Source organism: Nuphar pumila, chromosome 6 (assembly GCF_984573655.1).
Source record: "Nuphar pumila chromosome 6, dmNupPumi1.hap1.1, whole genome shotgun sequence".
Taxonomy (NCBI): Eukaryota; Viridiplantae; Streptophyta; class Magnoliopsida; order Nymphaeales; family Nymphaeaceae; genus Nuphar; species Nuphar pumila.
Genome location: NC_143254.1, coordinates 73,370,125 through 73,389,576, shown reverse-complemented (window position 1 = coordinate 73,389,576; position 19,452 = coordinate 73,370,125). Strand labels below are relative to the sequence as shown.

General features: G+C 37.1%; 1 protein-coding gene across 1 annotated transcript in view; it reads right to left on the bottom strand.

The window, feature by feature from the left end:
- The window catches only part of LOC149834930 (protein ESSENTIAL FOR POTEXVIRUS ACCUMULATION 1-like), a 37,305-nt gene that overhangs the window by 13,507 nt on the left and 4,346 nt on the right, over nt 1-19,452 (bottom strand). The window contains exon 7 of the mRNA XM_090011610.1: nt 16,472-19,343. Coding sequence (XP_089867736.1) covers nt 16,472-19,343 — 2,872 coding nt within the window. The remainder of the gene's footprint in view (nt 1-16,471; nt 19,344-19,452) is intronic.

Sequence of the window (19,452 nt, the reverse complement as noted above, 5' to 3'; positions counted from 1 at the left end):
TGATGACACTTAGATAAGAAGCATAAGAGGAGAAGACACTTGAGGCAAGAAGGCTTGTAATGAAAAACATTTAACAGGAAGGATATCAATTTTTCAATAAATCTTGAAACACTATGGTTTCAAACCTTAGACATCCATCACAAGTATACATAATTAAGAGCATCAATAATAAAATCAATGACAAAAAACAAACGAGTGACACTCATAATCAGAGATCACATAACATGTCATTTAGAGTCAAACTACAAGCTGACAATCTAAAATGACATAACACACGGTGCACATAACTCACCTCAACAAACATCTTTGATTCAATAATAACAAGGCCAAGAAGATTGATGCATTATATAAAGTTTGTGATGGGCTATACAAATGCTATAAGAAGGCAACAAATATTTATGGAAGTTATTTTCCAAACAAAGTACCGATTTCAAAACAACATGGTTTCAAATCAAATAATGGTAGATGGAAAAACTTGAACTTATATGCTCACGTAATTATAAGTATTGTTAATATAAGCAAGTTATAAACATCTAACTTGATCTAATTTATAAAAGGAACCGATTGGAACATATAAAGTTCCAAAAATTTTCTTATGATAATTTTGGCAATATAAGAAGATAGAATTTACAAACAAGAAGATTCTTCACAAACGATCTCTCACAAGAACCATATAGTATCCATACAAAGCTTTCTCACACGAACCACTAGGGTTCACACATAAGAACAATAAAGAGAAAGCTAAATATAAAAGAGGAATGAATTTCATTCAAGTGGGATAAAACTTCATAACTAATCAATTTTTAAGAACCCCAAACGGAATTTCATAAGAGATCTTTCTCAATGAACACAAAGATTCATTCAACACACTCACAAGAACCGAAGTACTCAAAAGAGTGCACACACCAAAGAGAGAAAATATATCTCATTAAAGTGGAATGAACCCACGCAGAAAAGTAAGTTTTAATAAGAATCATGCTTATTATAAGCAATTCTTCAAAAAGAGTTCATGAGTACATTAATCAAGAGATAAATGCAATAAAACATATCATATGCAAGGAATCCAATGATTCTAAAAATAATGTAAATGATATCGAAAAATACATTGTCGGTCCCAAGCCCGGATAAAGGAGGGTTGCGGTAGGCCAGTGACCGCCAGCATAAAAACTTAGTCACACCCTATGAATATGAACCAATATGAGAATTTCGTTGGGGTGTTCCCTACTGAGCGACACGTTGTACTCTATAGGCCCGGAGGCAGTGACAAATGGGCAAGGGTTGCTAGGTCGTCGCCCAGAAGCGAGGCGTCACACCGGCGCCCGGGTGTGGTGTCAAATAGGCAAGGGTTCCCTCACTTTGTTGGACGGGTGGGGGTAAAGAAGATAGTTCAAGACCATAAAATTAGGTTAGCCACTTGGAACATAGGGTCTTTAACTGATAAGTTGGTAGAGTTAGTAGATGTTATGTGTAGGAGAAAAATGGATATTTTATGTCTACAAGAGACCAAATGGGTAGGTGAGAAAGCAAAAGTGATAGAACCTTGGGGATATAAGATTTGGTATACAGGAATCAGTGTTGTGAAATGCGTTGAGGCGTAGCGAGGCGCTCAACCAAAAACCGAGGCGAGGCGTAAGCCTTGAGGCGTAAAGCGTAAGCCTCAAAAAAAATTTTTGAAAACTTTTAAAAAATTATAAAAAAATATCTAAAAATACAAATAAATAAAGAAATGCGTTATTGATGAAATTGACAACCAATAAGAAATAGAAAATGTCAAATAAGTACTAAAAAATATAAGATTAACATATAAAAGTAACTAAAACCTGATTACATAACTAAAAAATATATGAGATTAGCCTACAAAAGTTAAAATATATGGGATTAACCTATAAAAGTTAAAATATATGAGATTATTCTAAAAAATATGAGATTAACATATAAAAGTAACTAAAAAATTGATTACATAACTGGAAAATATATGAGATTAACTAAAAGAAATTAAAATATATGAGATTATTCTAAAAATATGAGATTAACGTATAAAACCTAACATCAAACCATGACAGTATATCATACACCTAACATCAAACCATGGCAGTAGAAGTAAATTTAGCCACAAACAACTTAGTTATTGTATTGTGGAATAATTAAAGATTGATAAAATTGATTAAATACTTAGTATCAAGAGCATTTACATTATTATGCCATAAAATAAGTTTGTTTGCATGTGCACACAGTGTTCTGGCCAATGAATGGAAACTCTAAATAAAGTAAAGTAAAAGGGTAAAGAAGACATGAGAGGGATCCCCAACATGAAAAGAGATCTGATATTTTTTTATGACATAAGAAGTGAACCAATACAATTAGCCAGAATCCTATATATTCCCAAACCTATACCATGTGCTTGAAGTTAGACTATTGGATTTGATTCCTGAATTAGTTATACTTGTCAAATTATGTGTTGAAAACTACGTTTCTATAAGCTAAATAACCAGTGAAACTATGGTTCTCTTTACTGATCCAACTGTGATTTGCATCTTTTTATGAGACAGCGTGCAAAATACAACACTCCCAGTGTGGATGCTATTGAGAAAGCAAGAACAGTTCAACTGTTACAGTTGTATAAACTGCAGTGAAACAACCGTGACACTTTCATTAACGTGACACCCTTTTCTAAGATCTAGTTATTTAACTAATCCTAGGGATGATGTTTCTATATATATACCTATATATCCATTATTTTTGTAGAATAAGATTTAAGTCTGAGCAGAAAATTGGCCTATTGTTGGCCCATCTTTAAATTCTTGTATAATAGTCTACTACACTTCTAATCTTACTAAAAGTGAATCTAACTTATTGCTTATGACTTGAATAGTAAATTCCAGGACAAACTAATTAAAGTTGAACGATTAAACCTATACAAAGATTCTCACAAAGCACATATGAACAGACACACCACAGGGAGCACTTTGGAGTGGAGATAATAATAGATCGATAAGAGAATCCTGGTATTAATTCTGTGTAAAAAGGTGAATGTGGATATGATGAACATATAAGTGATCACTTTATTGAAGGGGAAAAGTGGGCATGAAAATCAATTATATAATTTCCTTCTTCGATAGGCATGTATCTATGGATTATATATAGAGAGATTCAGATGGCATATGCTAGCTGTTGGAGAGTATAATTTGCTAATGACATAGGATAAAGTTAATTAACACTTAGTTCTTAATTTCATAAGGGGGTTTACTGTTTTCATACAACTTGCAAAAGATTGGTGTTTGAGTTAGACTCCCACTGCATAAAAGTTAGAAAAAGTTGGAGAGAAAATTCAATAGGACAAAACCAGTGTTATTAAAAGCCTCACCTTGAGGCGCGTACGCCTCACCTTGAGGCGCGCCTCGCTCTGAGGCGTACGCCTCAAGGCGTATGAGGCGTGCGCCTCAGGGCTTTTGCGCCTTATGCCTGCGCCTCAAGGCACAAAGCCCCTCGCCTTGAGGCGAGGCGCGCTTTTTGCGCCTTGAGGCGCGTTTTTAATAACACTGACAGGAATAAATAGGAATAGGAATGGAGTACGGATTGTTATTAGTCGTGAGTTTATAGATAATGTAGTTGAGGTCCGTAAGAAGGGTGATAGGATTTTACTTATTAAATTAGTATTAGGTACGGATATTATTAATATTATTAGTGTTTATGCACCTCAAGTAGGTTTAGATGATTCCATTAAGCGTCAATTTTGGGAAGATTTAGATGGAGTAGTACAAGGGATATCTTATGGAGAAAAGTTTTTCATCGGCGGTGACCTTAATAGACATGTAGGCATTAGTAGGGATAGATTTAAGAGTATCCATGGAGGCTATGGTACAGGAGAAAGAAACGAAAATGGAGAAAGGATTTTAGATTTTGGTTTGTCCTATGATATGATCTTAGCAAACACTTGGTTTAGGAAGAGGGAGTCTCACCTAGTAACGTTCAAAAGTGGGGTTAATACTAGTCAGATAGATTTTTCCTACTTAGAAAGAGAGATAGGGGTTGTTGCATCGATTGTAAGGTTATACCGGGAGAAAGTGTAGCTACACAACATAGAGTCTTAATTTTAGATCTTAGAATTAGAAAATGCCGCAAAAGGGATAGACATAGCACAGATCCTAGAATTAAGTAGTGAGCACTGAAAAGAGCTAAACAAGGAATGTTTGTAGAGCAGGTAGTTAAGAAAGTTGATTGGTGTCTCGAGGAGGATTCAGAATCAATGTGGAATAAGATAGCGGGTGGCATGAGAAAGGTGGCTAAGGAGGTACTGGGTGAGTCTAAAGGCGGTGCACTGCTAGGTAAGGATACATCATGGTGGAATGAGGATGTCAAATTAGCTATTAAGGTTAAAAGAGTGTTATAGAAATCTAAGTAAGAGTCATGATAATGAGAATTTGGAGAAGTATATGATAGCAAAGAAGGAAGCTAAAAAAGTAGTTCGAAACGCGAGGGATAAGGTATAAGGAGGTTTATGACAAGTTGGATACCAAATAGGGCGAGAAGGATATTTATAGGCTTGCAAAGATGAGAGATAGGAAATCGAGGGATCTGGGTATGGTTAGATGTATTAAAGATGAAACGCAAAGGGTTTTAGTCAAAGGTGAGGAGATTAAGGAGAGATGGAAAGATTATTTTGATAAGCTATTTAATGGAAGTCATGCTCAGGATCTTGGAGACTTCTTCATTCTTTTTCATGAGATGAATCGTGACTTCATGCACAAGATTCAAAAGAAAGAAATTGCAAAGGCTTTGAAGAAAATGAAATCAAGAAGGGCAGTTGGCCCAGATGGTATTGAAAAGATGTCATTCACAACTGGGTCTGGATCAATTCATCTTGTTTATTAACACATGCTCACTAATGGCATGTTGTAATATTTGTATAACATGTAATGGGTATTTTCGTACCCTAATCACTGTACAGAAGCCTACTTAATGAGAAGCAAAACATGCAAACCCTTAATTGGGTTTTCTCTGCAGCCCTCAGAGCCTCTCTCTCCTCGTTTGTTGCTTTCTTTCATGGTATCAGAGCGACAGGTTCCAGGTTCTCTCTTCAACGTCTTCCTCCAAGGTAATCATTTCATTAACAGATCTAAGTTCTCTCCTCCCTCTCTGCTTTCCTACTCTCATTCTGCAGAATATTTTTTTTAGTTAACGTATTCTGTTTTTTCGATTTTTTTTCCTATTTCTAAGGCTTGCATCTCGTCAATCCCTTTTCACTTTCAATCGTCATCCACCATTAATCGTCATCCTCTTTCCTTTAATCGTCATCAGAGTCGGCACCTTCTCTATTTTGCATTTACTTTATGTTTGACGTGATTCCATATGGTCACGCAAGAGTAAATTCTTGTGTGACTTTATAAATTGTTCCTCATCTTCTTTAGAAAAGTAAGGACAGATTCTGATCTGAATAAAATAACAGATTTCTTTTCTTTATATTATAAAATATCGTTTCATCCAAAAATCAGATTGAGCCCTTTGCATCTTTCAAAAGGAAAAACACGTTATATCCAAATAACGTGTTTCTGTTTTGCTTCTCATTAACTGGTCTTTATTCAAATCAATTTACTGCATAACTTCATTTTTTGTCTCAGTTCTGCTGTAAAAAAAAAAAGGCAGCCGAGTTCCGAGTTTTCTAAAATTACGTATTGGTTCTGACCTTTGTTTCTGATTATTTTTTGTTCTACTCCAATATTCTTTTCCTTCCACCTTCAATTACCTATGGATTTTTTTTCTTCTCAATCTGTACTTTCTTCCAACTTTCTTAGCCAACTTGTGTCAGAAAAACTAAACAACTACAATTTTCTTATCTGGAAAAGACAAATCATCCCATTCATAAGAAGTCAGGATCTTTCTGGGCATCTAGATGGCTCTATTTTTGTTCCTCCAGAGTTCATATCACAAGATGGCAAGACTGGGGAGGATGACACTTCCATTACTTTTGTCAGAAATCCAGAATATATATCATGGATGAAGCGAGATCAGGCTTTAGTTGCCTACATCACTTCCACCCTGTCACAGGAGGTGCTTGTGGCAATCCCCGATGACTGCACAGCTATGCAGTTATGGCATCGTCTCGTTCAGACGTACTCTCAAGCTTCTCAAGCAAGAGTTTTATTTTTAAAGAAAAAATTTCAAATGTTGAGAAAGGACTCCGTGACTGTCATGGAGTACTTAAACAAAATGAAAACCATCACAGATCAGTTGGCTATAGTGGGATGCGCGGTTAACGACAAAGATATGGTGCAACAAACCTTGAGCGGGCTGGGACCCAATTATCATATGATGGTTACTTTCTTGCTGTGTTTGCCAGACTTACCTACATTTGAAAATCTTTGTGCTAAGCTCTTACAGTATGAGATGACTTTGAAAGAATTCTCTGAAAGTAATCACAACCCCGTTGGAGCCCACGATGTTCTTGTCACAGGAGTCGCCTATGGTCGAGGACGTGGCAGGTATGAATCTAGAGAAAGAGGAAGTCAAGAGAGGAATGGACAAGGAGCTCGTGGAATATTACCTACTCTCAGTATGCCTCCTAATCTGCAAAGGCAAAGGACAATACCTACCTGCTTTCTCTGCAACAAAAGGGGACACATAAAGGCAAATTGCTGGTTTAACCCGCAAAATAGAGGAAAGCAATTGAAGACAAAAAAGGGAACAGATACATTGAAAAACAATGGAGAACTCAAAGAATTGTTATTGTCTGCTTTGGCTGAATTAAATATCAATCAGACTGATAAAGGCACTTGGTATGTTGATTCTGGTGCAGCCACTCATGTCACTGGTGATGCCGGTAAGCTCCTAAATCTTGTTCCTTATGTTGGTAGAAATAGTATAGTCACTGGAGATGAGTCTCACCACCATATTTCACACATTGAAAATTCTGTAATTCCTATGTCCAACTCTTCTTTTGCTCTTTCAAATGTCATTCATGCTCCTAATATCAAGAAAAATATTGTTTCTGTCTCTAAGCTTGTAGATGACATTAATGCTTCAGTCGAGTTTACTCCTTTCTCTGTTTGTGTTAAGGACCTTCACACGAGGTAAACGTTCGCTGAAGGAAAACGACAAAGGAATATGTATGTGTTCCAAGAGAATCCTTCATCTGGTATTCAGTCTGTTGATTCCACCTTGAAGCTCACGCCATCATCCTCAGTTCCTCCTGACAGTGTTTTTAATCTTTCTGAATGTATTGAACTGAATCTTTGGCATGGTCATCTGGGTCATTGTAGTAGTTGTTTTATTGATAAGCTTGTTTCAAGTAGTCTTATTCCCAAGTCAAGTCTAAGTTTAAGTGTCGACAATAAAAAATGTTCTAGTTGTCTTCAGTGTAAGAGTCATGTTCTTCCTTTTCATTCCATTAATAAAAGAGCTTCAAGACCATTCGAGATTATATGTTCAGATGTTTGGGGCCCGGCTCCAGTTTCTTCTATGTCTGGCACTAAATATTATCTCATCTTTGTTGATAGTTATTCTAGATACACATGGATTTTCTTTATGAAAAATAAATCTGAAACCTTTAAGTTATTTCAGAACTTTCATTCCTTTGTTCAGAATCAATTATCTGATAATATCATTTGTTTTCAATGTGATGGAGGGAGTGAATTCTCTTCAAATGACTTTATTAGTTTCCTCCAGACAAATGGGATAAGTAGGCAGGGGTCTTGCCGTCATACGCCTCAACAAAATGGGATTGCTGAACGGAAGCATCGCCATATTGTCGAGAGTGCAATGAGCATGATGCATGATAGTAATCTTCTAGGACAGAAGTCTTTCATACAACAGTCTATGTCATAAATCGATTTCCCATGAACATCTTGGAAAACAAATCACTCTATTTCTCTTTGCATGGTGCATATCCAAATTATCATGATTTGCATGTATTCGGGTATGTATGTTATGTTCATGTTGACAATTCAATGCGGCATAAGTTTCAGGAAAAGGCCTTAAAGTGCAGATTCGTTGGGTACGCTGATGATTACAAAAGCTACAGTATGTTATGATCCCGTAAGCAAGCGCATCAAAATATCCAGAAATGTGTTTAACGAATCAAATTTTAGTCATAATGCTAGCATCCTGAAATTGGAGTTTATCATCCTTGGTTAAACTCAGATCTCTTTTCTAGTATTGATGATGTTTGTTCCTCTGAATGTCATCAAAGAGATGAGGGAAACATATCTACTGCTAAGCAAAGACCTCAGGAAAGTGTGATTTTTGAGTCACTATCGGCTCCAGAAAGATATAAAAGCATTGTTTACTCTCGACGTGAGAAGGAGATACCCCTCAACTCTAATCAGGAGCAGAATCCTCATGTTTCCATTCAATCACCTGATCACAGAAAGTCTACCCGATCTCGACATCCTATTGATAGGTGGGTTAGTTATGAGAATTTTGCAATGGATTTTCAACTCTTCTTAGCCTCTTTGGGCAAGGAGGATCAACCCATAACATTTTATCAAGCAATAAATTCTAAGATATGGATTGAAGCTATGAACGAAGAAATGGAGGCCCTTCATGAACGTGGGACTTGGGATATTGTTCCCAGACCACACGATCAAAATGTAGTTGGATCAAAGTGAGTGTATAAGATAAAGTATAAATCGGATGAGACTATCGAACGATACAAGGCTAGGCTGGTTGCTAAAAGCTTCAAACAGGAGCAAGCACAAGATTATGATGAGACTTTCAGTCCGGTCGTGAAAATGGGCACTATCCGCATCATACTATCATTGGTTGTTGAACATTAATGGACTCTCAGTCAACTGGATGTGAAAAATGTGTTTCTACATGGAACTCTAAAGGAAGAAGTATACATGGAGCAACCCACTAGGTATGCAAAAGGAAACTCTAAAGAATACATGTGCAAGTTAAAGAGAGCTATATATGGTCTGAAGCAAGCACCTCGATCTTGGTTTGACAATTTTTCGCTTGAAGTAGAAAAATATGGCTTTATTCGATCTTTTCTCGATCATTCTCTTTTCATATTCAAATGCAAAGATGTAGTTACCCTGTTATTGATATATGTTGATGACATTATCATTACAGGTAACTCTAATGAACATATTGAACATGTTAAAAAACTTCTGAATCATAGATTCAAGATGAAGGATCTTGGTAAATTGTGATACTTTCTTGGAGTAGAAGTTGACAGGATTGCTGAAGGCATGACACTCACTCAACATAAGTATACCGTTGATGTTCTTAACAAGGCAGGTATGACTGATTGCAAGCCTCTAAGCACACCCAGTGTACTTCATCAGAAACTCAGTTCCCAAGATGGAGATCTGTATGAGGACCCTACAGGATATCGCAGGATAGTAGGAATGCTTCAGTATCTTACCTTCACTCGGCCTGACATTGTTTATTCTGTCAATCAGGTATCTCAGTCCATGCATGAACCACATATTGGGCATATGGAAGTTGTTAAACGCAATCTTCGATATTTGAAGGGAATAATTGGAGATGGTCTTCAATACAGAAAGAGTATGCATGGCCATCACATGCATGAGCTTCTTACTTACAGAGATGCAGATTTGGCAGGAGATCCAGATGAGCGTAGATCAGTTTCAGGATACTGTATTTTTATTGGCCTAAATCTTGTCTCCTAGAGCAGTAAGAAGCAAAAAGCCATAGTGAGGTCGAGCACAAAAGCAGAATATAGATCAATGGCAGCAGCTACAGCTAAAGTAACATGGATCAGACATCTGTTGACAGAAGTAGGAGAACCGATTTTCAAAAGTGTTCTCTTGTGTGACAATCAAAGTATTATCAATATGTCATTCAATCTCATCTACCACAGTCGTGCCAAACATATTGAAATTGATCAACATTTTGTAAGACAGAAGGTCGAAGAAAAGGAAATTGAACCAAAATACGTTTGAACTGCTGATCAAGTTGCTGAGTTGTTTACAAAAGGACTTATCAAGGATAGATTTTGGATGTTAAAAGGCAAGTTGTTCATGGTTCAAAACCATGTACACCTTGAGGGAGAGCGAAAGGACGTCATTCATGACTGGGTCTAGATCCTCCAGACCCAATTCATCTTGTTTATTAATGCATGCTCATTAATGGCATGTTGTAATATTTGTATAACATGTAATGGGTATTCTTGTACCCTAATCATTGTACAGAAGCCTACTTAATGAGAAGCAAAACACGCAGACCCTTAATTGGGTTTTCTCTGCAGCCCTCAGAGCCTCTCTCTCCTCGTTCGTTGCTTTCTTTCAGGTATACCTAGCGAGGCTTGGAAATGGTTGGGTGAGAAAGGTGTAGAATGGTTGACAAATCTTTTTAACAAGATTTGGCGGACAAATAAGATGCTAATGAGTGGAGGAAGTGTACTTTGGTGCCTCTATATAAGAATAAGGGTGATATACAAAATTGCACAAACTATCGTGGTATAAAACTCATGAGTCATACTATGAAACTTTGGGAGAGGGTGATTGAGTATAGGTTGAGGAAGGTTGTCATGATATCGAAGAATCAATTTGGTTTTATGCCTGGAAGATCAACTATGGAAGCTATACATCTTCTTAGACAACTTATTGAGAGATATAGAGAGAGGAACAAATATTTACATATGGTTTTTATTGATTTGGAGAAGGCGTATATACGATAGAGTACCTAGGGATGTTCTCTGGTGGACAATGATGAAGAAAGGTGTTTCTCTCGAGTACATTAGTATAATTAAAGATATGTACGAAGGAGTAGTAACCAATGTTCGTACTTATGGAGGGGTGACAACCAATTTTCCTATAACGATTGGGTTACATCAAGGATCTGTATTAAGCCCTTTCCTATTTGCTATAGTGATGGATGAGCTTACGAGATCAATTCAAGAAAATGTATCGTGGTGTATGTTGTTTGCTGATGATATTGTTTTGATTGATGAGTCTAGAGCTGGGGTTAATGCTAAGTTAGAATTATGGAGACAGACATTGGAAGCAAGAGGTTTTAAGTTGAGTAAGAGTAAGACATAATATATGGAATGTCGGTTTAGTAAGCAACGAAGTAGTGATGGGAGTGTAGTGAAGCTTGGTGAGCAAGAAATATTGGTGGATGACTGTTTAAAATATTTGGGATCTATCATTCAAAAGTATAGAGAAATTGATGAAGATGTAAATCATAGGATAAAGGCTGTGTGGATGAAATGGAAAAGTGCAACTGAAGTGTTGTGCGATCGTAGAATGCCAGTGCGGTTGAAGGAAAAGTTTTATAGGACGACAATTAGGCCCGCTTTACTATATGGTACAGAATGTTGGGCTGCCAAGAGACATCATATTCAAAAAATGAGTGTAGCTGAGATGCGTATACTTAGATGGATGTGTGGAAATACAATAAAAGATAAGATTCGAAACGAGGAGATACGTAAGAAGGTAGGCGCAACGTTGCATCCATTGAAAATAAGATGAGAGAGAATCGTTTACGGTGGTTTGGACATATTCGGCGAAGGCCTAATGATGCTTCAGTTAGAAGGATGGAGAAATGGGAAAATATATTAGTTAAAAGAGGTCACTGTAGGCCTAAGAAGACTTGGATGGAGATGATAGGAAAGGATATGAATGCTTTGAACCTCACCGAGGACATGGAATTGGATAGAAATGATTGGAGGAGAAGGATTCATGTAGAAGACCCAGAATGATTTTCTTTTTTGGTTCATATCGCCGACCCCAATTGTTTTGGGATGAAGGCTTAGTTGTTGTTGTTTTTGTATATCGAAAAATACTAGTTAGATTTTGCTCACAACATGATTATGAGACAATTAATATCATTAAAGAGTTAAATAAAAGAAATATAGAAATAATTAAGGTCATATATCATTTTATGGATGTGCATATATTCTCATAGAGGGAAAAAACTCATGCAATAATTAAGGCCACATATCTTATACAAAAGACATGTTTACAATCAAATAAATCCAAGTAATAGAATTTATATAAAATTTTACATTTTAAGCTTGTAATGGGTCAAAAAAGTTTTAAACATGAACACGCATGTCTATCAAGGATGAAATATAAATTGTATTTAACGATTATCATATATATATATATATATATATATATATATATATGTGTGTGTATGTGAAATACAAGTTTATATTTTATAAAATAAGACATCATTATCAAATCATTAAGATAAGACAATGACTGACGAAACATCTAAAATTTATAATTCATGGTTATATATATACATATATATATATATATATATATTAGAGTTATTTTCAAAAAAGGCTTCAAGATTCAAACATAATACATATATCTAGTTTCCTTAAAACAAGTTCAATGATGGTTAAAATAATATTTTAGAATTTTCAAAAAACATACATTTCATTTTTATTTTAATCATGTAAAATATATATATATGTATATATGTTTACATATATATATACAATGGTAAAGAAAAAACAAGTGTTTTTCTCATGCGTAATGCATGGGCTAAATACTTAAAAAGTGTAAAAATACATGCCAAGTAATTCCGAGTAGAAGGAAGAGAGATAAGAGATAACAAACACTTCACCAAAACGCAGAGAAAGAAAAGAGATAACAAATACTTCACCATTTTTTTCCGATTTTTTGAATATCACGCTTCCTGATGCACCGAAGGACTAGCTTGATTATAACCGAGCTCTGATATCATGTTAGAAAGTATGTGGAAAGGTATAACAAGAATGCTTAATGCATTCACACGGTCCAATGAATGGACAAACCCAAACCCACAATGGGGAATATAAAAGTAGTCCACTAAGGAACAACACAAGAAGCCTTCAAAGAGGCAACACATAAAAAATATGAACTTTATTGAATGAGGGCTTGAAAAAGTCATAAGTTACATAGGGGATTACCCCTCTACTTATAAGCAAAGGAGTGAGAGAGAGAGAGAGTGAGAAAAGAGTGAGAGAGAGAGGGCATTGGGAGGCCCAACAAGGACTCGTTGGGCCCCCAACGGTCACATTTGTGACCATTGGGGGTCCAACGACTCTTAGTTGGGACCCCCAATCAATGCATTTAATACCTTTTACAATCAAAAAAGAAAATTAAAAAAATAAAAAAAGAAAAAAGAAAAAAAAAAGAAAAGTAAAAGTAAAAAGACTGAAATACCCCTATTGGGCAAAAATATAGAAATACCCTTTATCGGGTGTGTATATATATATATATATATATATATATATATATATATATATATATATATATAACACGCTGCTACAACCCCCCACCAACTTACCGCAAAGTTGGATCAGCGAAAATTAAAGATTTATATCAAGGTAGAAATCAGGCTCCACATTTCTCCAACAAAGATGGCATAAGATGATCCTGCATGGCAATGGGGCACTCAAGTAATGAGTGAAAACCGATTGAAAATCGAGTGCAACTATTGTCATAATATTTTTGTTTATGTAATATTAAAGTATGAGTCTTGTGACATGTTCTTAATTGCAAGATATTTAATATTTTGCATTGGTTTTGTGAGATATGCATGCAATATTATTATGATTCTATATTAGTTGATGTTTGATGATGTCTTATGCGACTCATAGAGACATAAATGCTTCATATGTGATTTTATGGTTGTATTTTGTGCAATTCATCATTATTTCATGTGATATGATTTTTTAAAATTTTTACTAAATTTTTCTGAATTTTCTTGATTTTTTCAAAAAAAAATAAAAATTTTTATTAAAAAAATTATGATACATTTACGAAACGATAAGATGTTACTATTGTCCCGACTGATACAGGTAACAATACGCTACTTACAACCTTGGTTGAAACCTATGTTTTGTTTTGTTTATAAGTTCTTAAAGATGATATGGGTTGAGAAATAAATTGTTTATGATGCATCATATGATGAAGATGGAGTTAGCCGATAAAGGCATTTAGTGAAGATTATCAATGAAGACTTGGATCCTTCCTTTTGTTTTGCGTTTTCAAACTTTCGGTAATCACACTATAAGTTTCATTTTATATATATATATATATATATATATATGAGTGTATATATTTCTATATGTGTATATGTAAATATTATATAATTTTAAACTGTTTTTCTTTCCTTTGTAATAGGTAATATCCTTTAGGGGTATTGTGGTAATTTTGTACATGTAAATAGCCTATGCCCCTTAAGGGCAGAACTGACCTCTCTTTTTATTCTGTCTTTTACACTTTTGTAAAAGCAGTTTTGTCTTTTAGTCGATATAGTTGTTGAGAATCTCCAACAGCTATATTCAGTTTTGCCTTTTAGAAAATATAGTTGTTGGAAATCTCCAACTGCTATATTTCTAGTTGTTGGAGCCTTTCCATACAAAGCTATATGGGTCATCTTGGCCCTCTTGTTTGTATATAAATAGGGAGCTCTTGTCCTATTAGATGTAATGTTTTCCTAAGCATTCTATCTCAAATAAGATTATTATTTTATGTTTTTTGTGTTCTTTTGTGTATGCTCCTTGGTGCCTCTTATGATCTCATGTATTTGTCATTGATTCCATTTGTGGACTTGTGCTTGTGCACATTTAGGTTATTTGTAGCCATTGTATGCACTTAGGTGATTTTGTATTGCCTTTGGCATTTGTATTGTCCCTTGTAGGTAGGGGTGGCAATTTCTGACACGACCCGCCAACCCGCCTCTTAGGCGGGTTCGGGTTGGGCTTAAGCCAACCCGTTTAATAAACGGGTCGACCCATGTAACCCGTTTATTAAACAGGTCGGGTTCGGGTTGGGGGTATGCCAACCCGCCAACCCGGCTGACCCGTTTAATAAACGGGTTAGGCGGGTGGGTCAACCCGCCAACCCGTCTGCCCGACCCGTCAACCCGCCAACCCGACCGCCAACCCGATCCGTCAACCCGACCTGCCAACCCGACCCGCCAACCTGACCCGCGAACCTGAAAACCCGTTTACCCGACCCAACCCATTTATTAAATGGGTTGGCGGGTCGTGTCGGGTTACCCGTTTATTAAACGGGTCGGGTTCGTGTTTGCCACAGCCGACCCGTTTAATAAACTGGTCGGGTTCGGGTTGAGGTATGCTGACACGCCAACCCGACAACCCGACCCGATTGCCACCCCTACTTGTAGGACTTGTTCTTGTGCTTATGCAAGTTATGGTTTGCTTTGGGCTTGATTTCATTACAAATCAAGCCCCCACCTAGTCTCCAGGCCACCTTGTGCAAGTAGGTGAGGGCATGTATTCAGATGCATTTATATATTGTTTGTTGGTCAGTTTAACTCATACCAGTTAGCTGAGAAGAAATTTAAAGGCATACACTTACATGCATTATAATTGAAATAAAACCTACATGTAATGTAACTCCATAAGACAATAAAATTATAAAACTAATTTATAAACCTAAATCCATAATTATTTTTATCAGTAATCCCATTTTAAAGAGAAATTTCCTAAGTGCCTGTCATATTAAAAAACTGTGCTGCTTCAAATATTAAAGAAATAAAAAAACCTTCATGGCATGTCAACCCTTGAGGACACTTTGATGTCCGAAATATCCAAACCAAATACACAATCTTGAATAGATTTTTAGAAGAAGATGTAGATATTAAAAATGGAACAACGATGCTGCAGTATACCCCTAGTAAGCAAACTGCTTGGTCCATCAGTACGCTTTCAGCCAGCTTATAGCACCTTCAAGAAAATATTTTCTGGACAAGCCTATACTATCTAAGACAAGGCAGTCAAGCCAATATAATATAGGTATCATAGGAAACAGACAACAAGAAACACATGAGAGCAAAAATGCAGAATATGTTTACAGGTTATGGTTTCAAAAATAATAATAATACAGAATCATAAGTTGTTCTCATATACAATAGCAACTACAAAAAGATGTGGCCCCAAAGTGATATCTATCTAATCAAAATACACCGTGTGCAGAACCAGGTCAAAAACTAAACCCCTCATAACCAACCTTTGAAACTGCCAACCCAAGCTCATTAGACAAAAACTTTATGGTTTCAATTTAACCCAAGCTCATTAGACAAAAACTTTATGGTTTCAGTTTAACGATACTTCTTAAAGGGACAGGGCATAATGAAGCAAAACCAATGTGAAATTTAGAAACTAAAGACCGGGAAACAAATTCAAAAATCAAATTTAACTTAAATTGATGATAGCTAATAAAATCGTAGAACCAACTGCAAGGAGTGGCAAATGAATTACACAACCCAAACCCAGCACTATGACCATGTAAAGTTCCAAAATTGCATGGGAAGGGATAGCATTTCTGGAGTGAAAATTTTGTTTGATAAGGTCAGGAATGCTCATTCGGTTTTCACTAGATTTCACAGAGCAATGCAACAGCCACAGGTGCTTACCAAAAGGTAACAACTAATGCGTAAAACTGTGAAGTGCCATGCATAAACAGCAATTACATGGTGCATGCCCCATGTCAAACCAAAATAGTGCATATTATTTCCAAAATTAGGAATATGGACTTACTGGTTAGCTTCTTGTTTTGGCTGCTCCAAAGGACCCCAGAACAGATCATCTTCAGTCTGTGATCTTGAATGTGCAGAAGAAACTGAACTGATTGGGATAGGAGATGCTTCTTTTGATGGTGATGATCCAGACATTTGAAATGAAGAACCACTTCCTCGAGTGTTCCGATTTGCTTGGTTCTTCAGTGCAGAAATTTGAGGTTGGGATTGAGCAGAAACGAAAATTTTCTCCTGCTCTTTCTGGATTTCTCTCAATGATGTGGGCTTGGAGATTCTTCCTGCATCATTAGACCAGGCAGGTGCAGGAACAGAGTTTGTCTGATCCCCCTTCCAAAGAACAAAATCCCCTAATGAAGGACCAGAAGGTGGAGCGGTCAAGACTTCCTTTTCTTGTTGCATTTGGCGTGAAATTTTACCCCTTTCATTTGGAATGGATGCAATCGGTGGATCTGGAACAATAGCATTTGATAATGTCTTGGTGCCTGTGCCCTTGGATTTTGTTGCCCTTTTACGACTCTTTTTGGTATCTTTGGCCTCAATAAAGTCATCAACATCGTTAGAAGATGCAAGTTCATCAAGCTGTGCTAGTGGCAAAACAGAACCCTTTTCAACATGATTAGAAACACCTAATTCTCTCTCAGCAGTCTTGGCCAAGACTTCTTCAGCTAGCAAGTCATGTAACTGGCTTTTCTTGTTCTTAGGACCTGAAGCAACCATAGTATTCCCTGTGACAAATTGTGAATTCGCCCCATCTTTCTTCTCATCTCTAGTGCTTTTAGCATCTGAATTGGCAAGAACACCAGCCCAGGGAGTGACTGATGAAAGACTTAAAGGATGTACAGATGCTGAAACTTCAGGAACCTTTTCAGCTAAAGCCCTTTGTTGTTCCTCTTGCTGAATTTCCAGCAGGGACTTTGGCTTCAGTCCAGGAGCAGATTTCCATGCACAATGACTAGAAGGTGCCTGCACATCACCTTTCAGATGTTCAACTCTGCTTGTAGCATCCCTAATCCCAACAGGCTCTGAAGAATCAGCACATCCACTACATAGGGAATGATGGTTGGGAGTAGCGTCTGCTAGAAGTACCCCATGTTTTACATCTAACATCTTTTGTGTGGATGTTGAACACACAGCCTCTCCCGTTTCCATGCATTCACTGGATTTCATGTTCCCCAAGCTTATCCCCTCCACCCCAACATTTTGATTCAGCTGCTGGGAAGGAATTGTCTTGAGCAGCCCCCTTCCCTGATCTAAAGAGGACTGCACTTTTAAATTCTTTTGCTTTCTGGACTTCTTCTCGGAACCTTTCTTCATCTCACGTTCCTCGGGATTTTTGGTTTCTTTGGCAGAAGCATCAGCACGAGACTGCATGTTTATCAAGTTTGATTCTTCAGCAGCATCAACTGGTACTGTTTCCTTCTCATTGTTTTTTTCAGATAAAGAAGTGTCACTCTTGGTAGTCACATCAGAAGAGGAGACTGGTGCAGCATCCTTTGGAGACACAGAGGTTATTCCAGCACAGCTTTCATCATCTTTGAACACACACTCTGAGTGAACATTTTGTGATCGTTTAACTGCTACAGGAAATCTATCTAAACCGTGAATATTCTTTTGAAGCAACAATTCATCTGGCAACTTCTCCATTGCTTCAGTCGTATGTGTTGTAACCCTAGTAGGAGTGGAATCATCCACAGCAAGTGATGGCACAGACATGGGTTTATGGATGGCTTCAATAGGATGTGCAAGGGTAGCTTCTTGACCTCCTGAAAGAGAAATACCCCCACAAAGTTGATGGGGCAATGGCACAGGTTGAACTTCAGAACTAATAAGAGAATTAACCTCTGCAGATACTTGTGACCGCAGACCTGAAAACTTAGCCACACGTTCATCAAGTGAATGATTGAAGTTCTCAAGGACACAACTTTCTTGTGAAACGGGGATTGCCTGCTGGATGGTCTGTGGAATCTGTGGATTAATGTGAAATGATTCCTGTAGTTGCTGAAGCATCCGATGATCTATATCAGCACTTCCCGGTGAAACAGCTGCAGGAAGTTGACCATATGATAATTCACCAAAGTGCTGATGACCTTGATGCTCTGATAGAACCTGAGAAAGGAGTTGTTGTTGCTGCTGCTGCTGCAGCAATTGCTGATGCTTCTCTTGCTTCTGTTGTTGAGAAAGTAATATAAGCTTATCTAAAAGAGATAACTGGTTAGGCATTGCTGTCTGAGGATTTATCTGAAGTTGGGAGAGCAAATACTGTTGCTGTAATATACTTAACATCTGAGGATCCTGAGAAATCCCAGAAGAAAGAAGTTTTTCTTGTGAGTCCATACTGGAAGGATGATCTACAAGTTGGGTAACAACAGGCGAAAATGATGGCAAATGCTGGGGAGGCACCCTTGGATGCTGGAAACCATAACTGGGTTGTGAAGTGAAATTCTGTATATGATGGCTGTCCACCTTATCTTGAAGAATATCAAACCCACTTGGAACATTGGCACTTGATTTGGTATCAGGGTAATTTGACCATGGGGTGGACCCAACATTAACAGCAGAAGTTGAGGTCTTACCATCACCACCTTGTAGGATAGACATTATGTCCAAAAACTGAGAGTTCTGAGGCATCTGAACAGGACCATCTGACATCCGAGGCAGCAGTTTTGAATGTGAAATAGAAGAATTAGCTACAACCTCCATCTTTGACATCATAGGGATTGTATCTCTTCCAGGGCAGTTACGGAAAGAACTTGGAAGTGAACCCTGATGGTCTGATGACATTCTCTGAGTAAATAGATGGTTCACATCAGTTCCACCTTCAGCTCCAATGACCTGCACAACTCCAGCACTACTTCCAAGGTACCCTTGAGCACCTACAAGAAAGAGAAAGTACAGCACTAAGACATCTTAGTTCCACCAATACCACAACAAGCAATTGTACAAAAACTGTTTACCATGACAGATGCAAGCTATTCATCAAGG